General features: G+C 33.6%; 1 protein-coding gene across 1 annotated transcript; it reads left to right on the forward strand.

The window, feature by feature from the left end:
- The first annotated feature begins 7,438 nt into the window (after positions 1-7,438).
- Positions 7,439-9,056, forward strand: LOC122278117. Its single transcript, XM_043088218.1, has 3 exons — positions 7,439-7,598; positions 8,148-8,456; positions 8,559-9,056. Exons 2-3 carry the CDS (start codon positions 8,156-8,158, stop codon positions 8,864-8,866), a joined length of 609 nt encoding a protein of 202 aa, XP_042944152.1. The 5' UTR covers positions 7,439-7,598; positions 8,148-8,155; the 3' UTR covers positions 8,867-9,056.
- Positions 9,057-9,412: the final 356 nt, after the last annotated feature.

Here is a 9,412-nt window from a genome sequence, read left to right on the forward strand (position 1 = left end):
AAAAAAATCATTAATATTAAATAATTTTTTTTGTATTGTTTACTTTAGATTCCATATTAAGAATCTTAATATTGTTTGACAAAAAACTTTAGAATCCATGATAGTGAATTTATTATTTCTTCTAAATTTAATTTAAATTACTTTTAATGTGTCCACATCTTTTAAAATAAATAATATATATAAATTATACGAAATTTCAAAACTATAAAAAAAAATTAGAAAGCATCGTTTATTGAAATTTTAGAGTGCACGTTGAGACTATAAATCTTTTGTAGACATTCTCTATATTGATGATGAAGTATGAATACTTTATTATTATTAATTATTTTTTACTTATTTTTATTATTTTATATTATTATTTAATATTTTTATATTATTTTTTATTACTATTTAATAGACCACCTACTACTCCATTACAATCTAAATTCAGACGTCATCAAGAACCTGAAAAGTACTTTTCGATAAAAGTAAAGGCCAAAACAGCTAGGCCACCACAATTGAGCAGGCTTTATCCTATCCGGAGACTCCACTAAGAGGACTTTGCTACGTAACATTGACAAACGTACAGTCGGCTGTATAAAATAAATAAAAAAAAATTATAAAATTTTTTTTTATATTTAAAGAGATCTATATGAATAAAAATTTTTTTTTATGTAAGTCCCGTATTAATTTATTTTTTTACAGCCGACTGCACGTTAACTGCATCTGTCAACTACAAAAAATATTTCTCTAAAAAAATTAGATAATTCTTTTTTAATCTTATATATATTCATCTTATATGTATTTGTGCGCCCTCACCCTTTTTAATCCCCTTTCCCCAGACCCAACCTCTCTCAGCAACAGCAGCCTCCTAATTTCACAGCCCACAATTAGATAAGCATAATTTGAAACTATTAAATCCGAAAAAGGATTAAAGGGAGGACCTAAACTTTGTAACATATTATACAAAGTTCACTTCCTTTCGTTCACAACAAATAAATCCCCTTCGGACTATATTTGTTTGGTCATCGGTACGAGAGAGAAAAAAAGAGAGAGAGAGAGAAAAAAAAGGTGTTTATATGCTAGTGAGTATATATTTTTTAAAGTACTTTAATAATAAAAAAGTGTTCTTTTAGTAGAGTTTTGAGCTCAACCACTTATACAAAGTTAGTTTGGACTATACATTACTTTTGACTTGACTCTTCCAGAATACAACAGTCTAACTGATCGTATATAATTCACACTAACTCTGCACAAATGGTTGATCTCAAAACTTCATCTAGAAGTACTCTAAAAAAATATATACTCACTAGCATATAAAAACCTTTTTCTTTTTTTTTTTCTCGTACGGAATGACCAAACAAACATACATATATATATATACTAGGTCGGAGCAACGTGCAAAGCACGTTTGCCTAATCAGGTAAGATAATATTTTGCACATAAAATATAATAAACCATTCAATTTTTTCAATTTTTAAAATAAAAATAATATTAAAAAATGATATTATAATAATATTTTATTCAATTTTCAACAAAACATCTCATTTTATCCTATTTCATCTAAACTACCTAATCAAACCAGACATAAAGTTTGTAGTAATTTAATTTTTTTAAAGATTGTTTAATAATCTAGTTCATTACCATCACATTACATAAAACATTTAAGATGGTTTTTTTTCTTTTATAAAGTATTTGTTAAATAATACCTTAAAAAAATAAATGTTTTTTTTTTATATATATTTGAAGGAGTGGAGTTTCAAACTCCAACTTCTATTTTAAAAGAGAAATGATATTTGTATTCGTGGTTGTGCAAACATCGTGCAGTTTCTTTGAAAAAAATGAATTAATACGGGACTTACATTAAAAAAAATTAAATTTTTAATCGTGAATCTCATTATTTTTCAAAATAATTATGTGGCGTTTGCATATTTAACGACTGTATGTAGTATTACTAATTTTAAAAACTGTAAGTTATGCCAATCAAATCACATGTATTTGATAAAAAAAAAATTATTGTTAAATAAAAACTGAGATGAACTTTTTATATAAGATTTTTTGTATTTATTAAATAAAAACTTTTTATTAGATCACTCTATTATATTCGTACATATTTTCATTCCTTTTAATTTCTTAAACAGTCGTAACAATTACAACATGTTCACTTGTCCTCAAAAGGACGATTAGACAAACTCATGTCTATCCATTTAGGTATTTAAAAAATAAAAATAAAACCATTGTCAGAAGGAGCTGAAAAAAGAAGACGCATATCTTCGGTTTTATTCAACATTTAATAACCTGTTAAAAACAGAGGAGAGAGGGATATTAATGAAAGAACTGCAAAAAAAATTTCCCCTTATCTCTCTCCCTCTGCAATTCAGTCGTATTTGACTCTCTTTCTTCAAAATTACAGGGTTAGGTTTCATGAGCCTTGTCATTTGGCTTTGAGAAATGCCTTTTGCAAGCGCCGGATACAAGCGGCACGCAATCGGCCATTTAATAATATTTTTTTTAAAATTCTCTCTCCTCTCTCTTTTGTTATCCCACCCGCCCAACTTTTCTCTCTCCCTTCCCCCCCCCCCCAACTTTTCTCTCTCCCTTCCCGCCCAACTTTTGGAAGTAATAGGCCATCTGGTTTTGCTTTTAGAAGTGATTGGTAATTGGACTTGTGCTCAAAACCTAGGCAGACATGTTGGTTTTGCAGTGGACGAGGTTTATGAGCTGAGAGTGGAGAGTGCGTGGTCTTTGGGGTCTGGTTGGTAAAAGTTCGGTGATTTGAAAATTTCTTCAAGTTATGAAACTCGGGTTTGGCGTAAGATTGGAAATTAATCGCTAAGGTTGGATTACAGTTTAGCTTTTGAGTGAGAATTAAGTGGATTTTGTGAATTCATGAACGATTTCGAAATACGAGAGATTTAGATGGCAAGCACAGCGCCATCTCCGGATTCATCTCCCTCTACCATGCCACCACCTTCTACCATTATATCTCCTTCCACCAGTTCCTATGGCTTTTTATGCTCTGTTTCAAGTTAGCTTTCCACTTCCACGTGTTTCAGGTTAGCAGCTGTTTTTTATTTTATGTGTGAAAGATCTGGAGAAGGATCAAAGTGGTAGAGGCCAGCTTCCTGTTCCTCCCTCTCTCTCTCATCAGCTGAGCAACTTTTATGTGGCCTTCACAGCTCGGGAATGGGTTTTCTAAGAAGGTTGAGGAAGGTTGAAGAGGACAAGGAGGTGAAGAATCTTCGTCGGTCGGTCATCATCGAAGATTGGATGGAGAGGCAGAGCATTCACAGCTCTGTGCTATTCAATTCAACCTCAAGCTCCTCTGAGTCTAGCTCTGGCGCAGGCTTCTCATCGTCCTCTGAGTCTAGCCCCGCTTGTCTGTTTTTATTTTTTTTATTCTTTTCGTACGGTCGTTTACACGCCGGTTGTATCTTGCGACTGTACCTAGCAGTTCTGGTTTTTATTTTTTTTATTCTTTTCGTACGGTCGTTTACACGCCGCTTGTATCTTGCGACTGTACCTAGCAGTTCTGGTTTTTATTTTTTTTATTCTTTTCATACGGTCGTTTACACGCCGCTTGTATCTTGCGACTGTACCTAGCAGTTCTGTTTGGCTTTTCTTCAAAATAATCAGCGACATCCAAATGCACGGATGCGAGGATGGAAGGCAAGAAAAGACACGCACGCTGGAGGGCTTACAAGAAGGAAAAAAATGGTGTAGGGGTGTTCTTCATTTTTCCTCTTGGGTTTTATTTTCAGGATGAAGATAAGCATATCTTGAGCTAATCTTCTTTCTTTCCCTCTCCCTGCCTATCTTGAGCTAATCTTCTTTCTTTCCCTCTCCCTGCCTATAAACCAAAATCCCAAAATCGGGAAGTGAACTGAAAAAATGTTGAATAGCACCCTATTTTTCTGTGCTTCCTCACACACATCTCCATCCATCGCCAACCACCGTCTACCAAACCAAAGATTTCCAGCGACACCCAAATGTACGAATGCGAGGACGAAAAGAAATACACGCTGGAGGGTATATAAGAAAGGAAAAAATGGCTCTTGGGTTTTATTTTCGATACGAAGAGAAGAGATCAGAAGAATTAAAGAAGAGAGCAAATGAAGAGACAGAAGGAAATGAGTTTGGTTTTGGAGAGAGAAACGAATGAGAATATGCAGAAAAACATCGAAGACGTAAAGGTGAGAGAAATTAAAGAGAATAACTAAGATCGAAATTTACGATACAAACGGCGTTAAATATAATAATAAAGTAAACGGAAGACAACAAAATCTGTTAAAACAATAAAAATCCGTTTCATAGCCACTTTTTCTTGCATACACATGCACACAAATCCCAGAACATGCCTTGTAGGTCAAGATTCCACCATAAGAACCCGGTTGGTGAATAGTAACATTGGAAACAGCTCCATTGGCAGAGAGAATGTATATTCCTCGAGGACTCTTCTGAGAAAATCAAAGAATTTTTCTTGCAACATCCTGTAAGATGAAGTAGAATCTATATTGGGTAAGCACGAGACCATCAGGATTGGCGCAAAGATCCTCAAGTATTATTATCGTTCTTATTGTGATTATTATTTGGATAGTTTAAAAAAAAAAAAAAACCTACATTGAAAAATGATCAGAAAGACAGAGATGGTATTTCGTGTGGGGGTGGCCGCATAATACATGATTTTATCTTTAATACATTACCTCCCCAGTACTAACAGTGACCACGTGCGGTGTGAAGTCCCCTCCTGCCATGTTCGCAAACAATTCGCCTTCTCAGATGAACATCCACAGGACCACATGTAAGATAAATTGAGCTAAAACGACCTAAAGTAGCATGCCCATTTAACATCACAAAGTAATCACTTTTATCACATAAAATTGTACTAATATTACACAAGCACTCAAGATATTTCATACAAAGCATAACTCAAATTTGTATTTCCAAAGATAAATCCCCATCTATTTAATTCCCCCATGCTGGTTATGTACGATTGATTTTTTTTTATAAGTATGTAAAATTGAAATTAAGATCCAAAGCCCCCACTAATGAAATAAAACAGTACCATCTTTTTTTTTTTCACTTTCTGGATATTTGCACCAACAAAATTAGCTAGAAAATAATAATATCAGAAACTTCTATAGTATATATCTCTACCCAAAATGCCAAATGCAAATACCCATGGATTGTCAGTTGAGAAAATGGCCATTTTCCTTGGTTTATGATCTCATTATATATTTTTTGAAAAAAAGAAGGGAATGAACTGAAGGAGCAGGGGATTGATCGGGAATTAGTCCCAGCTCTCTGACCCAGTTCGTGCTATGAACTTGTACAGTGGGGGTACATATATATAGAGGTGGTGGTGCATGCTCCATGCATGTTCTTTGTTGCATGGAGAGTGAATGACAATCACTCAGATTTGACCGTAGTACCAAATGCCATGCACCCAACATGCCAACTCAACATAACCTACTCGATACTCTATTAATTTCTATATGGATATATTGCGCCAGACTTACGCACAACACCAAAATGGCTAATTTCCTGGCCTAAATCTCCCTTAGTTTACTTGACCGTATCTAGATAATTTCATGGCCTAACTCTCCCTTAGTAGCCCAAGCGCCAGCAAGAGCATGTACCATGGTTGAGCCTCCTTCAAGCCTCCTCCTCACTCTCTCAGTTTCTTCACCACTTCCTTCCTCCTACTCAGATGCACCATGAGCCATCAGTTGCACCACCTAGCCTACTTTTCCTCCACTCTTCCAAGCCACACAGTAAGCTCTGTTTCTATACAATAGAAACAGAGCACGGTTTCTTCCGTTAAGCACGACTCCTCCTCAAACTCGCCAACCACTTGCTGCCCGTGCATGCATCCAGCTTCATCTTCTCCATAAATGTTTACTATTTCATAAATAAACCGACGTGCATAATTAATCGACAGTTTTTTCTTTCACAGAATACGGCCGGACGTCCATAATTGAATGAGAAGTCCAATGTGAATTAAATTTGACTCCGTTAACAATTTTCATTAAAAACAACAATTTCCGTTTGACAACTTCCGTTAAAACAAGAAATTCCGTTTTATAGACACTTTTTATATATAGAAGATATATATATCTTCTATATATCTTTAATATAATAACTAATCTTCTATATATAATAATACGTGTATATGTTAAGGAGAAAGAGAAAAATATAATAACTAATCTTTAATTACTTATAATTATATAAACTATTAAGTATTGTAATTATTGTGATTAATAAATCATATAACAACATTGAATGTTCTCACTCTCAACATTTATGTCTTCATTCTATATGCCGATTACATTCACACGTATTTAAACAAACGGTGTTAACTTTAACGGAAAAATAAGAAAAACCGTTAAAACAAGATTTTCCGTTTCATACACACTTTTTATATATAGAAGATATTAGACAAAAATACACTACTCTGGACATAAAGGGTCATAAACGGAAAAATGAATAAATTGAATTAAAGGGCCAACGTTAAGAACCGGTGCCAACGTTAACAACTTTAACTAGCCTTCAAACCATGTTAAAAACCCAAAAAGCAGCAACTTTATTTCCAGCCCGTTGCCACTTAAACTATCAATGTAAGGTAGTTGAATGCAGGCTCTTAAAGTGGAAGAAATTAACAGTAATAATAAAAAAAAATAGTATTAAAAAAAACCAACAGGGGGTGAATGCCTGGAGTGGGACACGGGGTGACGACATGGGGGGCTGGGTGGGAAGTGGGGGTGTGAGGACGCAGTGGTATTGAGTGAGTGGGAAGGAGGGGTGTGGGGACGTGCCGACGTGGGGGCTGGGTGCGAAGAAAACACAGAAACAAAAAAAGAAATAAAAAAAAGAAAAGATGGAAAGAGAGGGAATTTTAATAGGTGTAGATAAATATAGGAGGCTGTGTTGCTTTATTAAAAATAAGAAAAATTAATGATACACACGTACTATATATTTCACAATAATATTATAAAATGAAAATATTTTTATAAAATAATGTTATTTTTATAAGATATTTTATAAAAATATATCCTTTATTTAAATAGTAAATTATTTTACAAAAAATAGTAAATTATTTTAAAAAAAATAGTATGTGATCTGTAAACTTAAAATTTTACTATACATAAATAAAGTTAAGTACTAATCTACATATTAATACTGATTCTTCTATATTTAAAATTTAAATTAATAATATTTTTAATAAAATTAATTTTTTAATCAATTATTTTTAATTAATATATAAATTAATACATAATTATACTTATAATTAAATTTTTTAGATAAATTTATAAGAATTAAAGATTATTGATTAGAAAAAATAAAAAATAAAAGTACTAAAGCTCACCGATAAATATTAGAGAAATCCCCACCCTCAATTTCATCAAGGTTTGCTAGGTGTCAATAAAGTTTAGTTTCCTTAGCTGGTAAGCATTATTCCCGATTCCTTTTATTTTAACCGACACTTCCTGTCCAGCTCTGCTCTCCCTCTTCTTCACTCGCACAAACTAGAGTCGAGTCAAGTCAAGTCACATAAATTTTTAGTGAAACCGGAGACGTTGTTGAGTGTCCAACAACTTTGTTTCAACTCTCAAGCTTTGGTAAGTGCAGAAACTGCATTCCTATTTTTAGTACGAATGGATGCAGAACATGCAAGTGTTTTTCTGGAAATGAATGGTTGGTTTGTGAGTTGCTGTTGGGCATATGTTTGTTTAGCATGCTATTGGTAGTTGATGATGAATCATGGATGTTAATTTTGTGATTGAGTATGATTTCGGTTGAAGCTTCTAATATTATGAGCTTAGTGTCGAAATATGTGACTTTTATTTAAATTACATGATGATGGATGTTAATATGCAACAATAGTATAACCCCATGTTATGATTAGCACTTTTATTGTAAGATAGTGATGATTTTGAGTAGTTCTTGGTTTAGATGCCCAAGAAAATCAACATATTACAAGTGGATGAAGTTATAATTTCAAAATGGTTATATAAATGTCTCGGGTTGAGGCGTTAGTCGGTGATTTGGTGTTTTGCTCAAAGTTATCTTGGATTGATTGTTTGTTTGAGAGTTGAGCAGCGAGCTAGCGGTGGTGCGAGACTGTATATTTTAATTGGGCTTGTTAATTTGTTACTTGCATGCTGCAGCGCAAACAATGAGTAAATTGAAAAAATACGCTGCCGGGTCATCTAGCCACCAGTCAATGGGGATCATTATTGAGAAAATGCAACAAGAGATCTATTCAGGCCAGACCGGTAAGGCGAAATCGAAGGTGCAACGCTCAGTCAAGGCCAATTATAAGATGAAAGTAGAAGACAGGTATACAGTCCACATCAAGAGTAGTACTAAGGTGGAAATGGCAGGAACTAATTTCCAGTCATCAGTCAAAATCAAAGAGCAGAAAACGGAAATGATCGAGTTCTCGAATTCTTCCGGCCACACAAACTGGAACGTCGGTAATATATATATATTCGCTTGCTACACAAAGGATATATGAGCACAAACTTATTGCGCATTAATTGATAGAATAAGTAATCAGGATTGTGGTTGGCATGCAGGTCGACTAATGCTTCCATCGTTAGAGATCGGGAGTACTGCGCATGATTCCGACCGCAAACGCAAACGCGTGGAGAGTAAGGGGCAAGTGAAAAAAACAGGACCAGTAAGGAAGAGTAGTAACCAGCGCTCGGGAACTTGCACTTGCCACAAAACCAGGACCGGTACCAAGAGGACCAGTACTAAGACTAGTACTAGGAAAGAGAAAAAGAGTACTGAAACCCGATCAAACACTCAATTAGGCTGTACGTACGTTGATGTATCTGATGATACGTGGGAATCAGATACGTGGGATTATGCCTATTATTAGGTACAATTTACTTGTAATTGTTGTTTTCTTTAGTTCCACTGGTCTTGGATTTGTAATTCTGTACAGGGAATCCGATGGGAGTTAAATAGACTCGGATGCCTCGGATCATCCTGTATATATAATAAGTGTTGGATTGGCTATTCTATTAGGCAAACTTTAGCTAATATTACAATTTTTTGCTTTTTGTCTATTTTACTCAAATTTAATGACACATTTGATTATTTATCTAAATTTTATATAATAATAAAATAATATTTATTTACAACTTTATTATTATTACTTCAGAAATTATTCTGTCATACTTTACAAATCTACCGGTTATAATTTATTTTGCATTCTTCTTATGGTTTTTTCAATTATCAGAGTACTCCCAATGGATTTTTTATCCTATCTTTTAAAATACATGACTAAATCTCATTTTTTCTATTTTATATATTGATTTTTACAATACATCATATATCAGTTTATCTATTTTTTCTTCATATCATTTTAATATTATACTTTTTAATATTTTATAAGAGAAAAAATACAATAAAAGAAATTAAT

This window comes from Carya illinoinensis, chromosome 10, assembly GCF_018687715.1.
Source record: "Carya illinoinensis cultivar Pawnee chromosome 10, C.illinoinensisPawnee_v1, whole genome shotgun sequence".
Lineage (NCBI taxonomy): Eukaryota > Viridiplantae > Streptophyta > Magnoliopsida > Fagales > Juglandaceae > Carya > Carya illinoinensis.

Coding starts and splice junctions, on each gene's coding strand:
- LOC122278117 (XM_043088218.1), top strand. CDS start 8,156: ATGAGTAAATTGAAAAAATACGCTGCCGGGTCATCTAGCCACCAGTCA. Junction 8,457..8,558: donor CCACACAAACTGGAACGTCG/GTAATATATATA, acceptor GTTGGCATGCAG/GTCGACTAATGCTTCCATCG.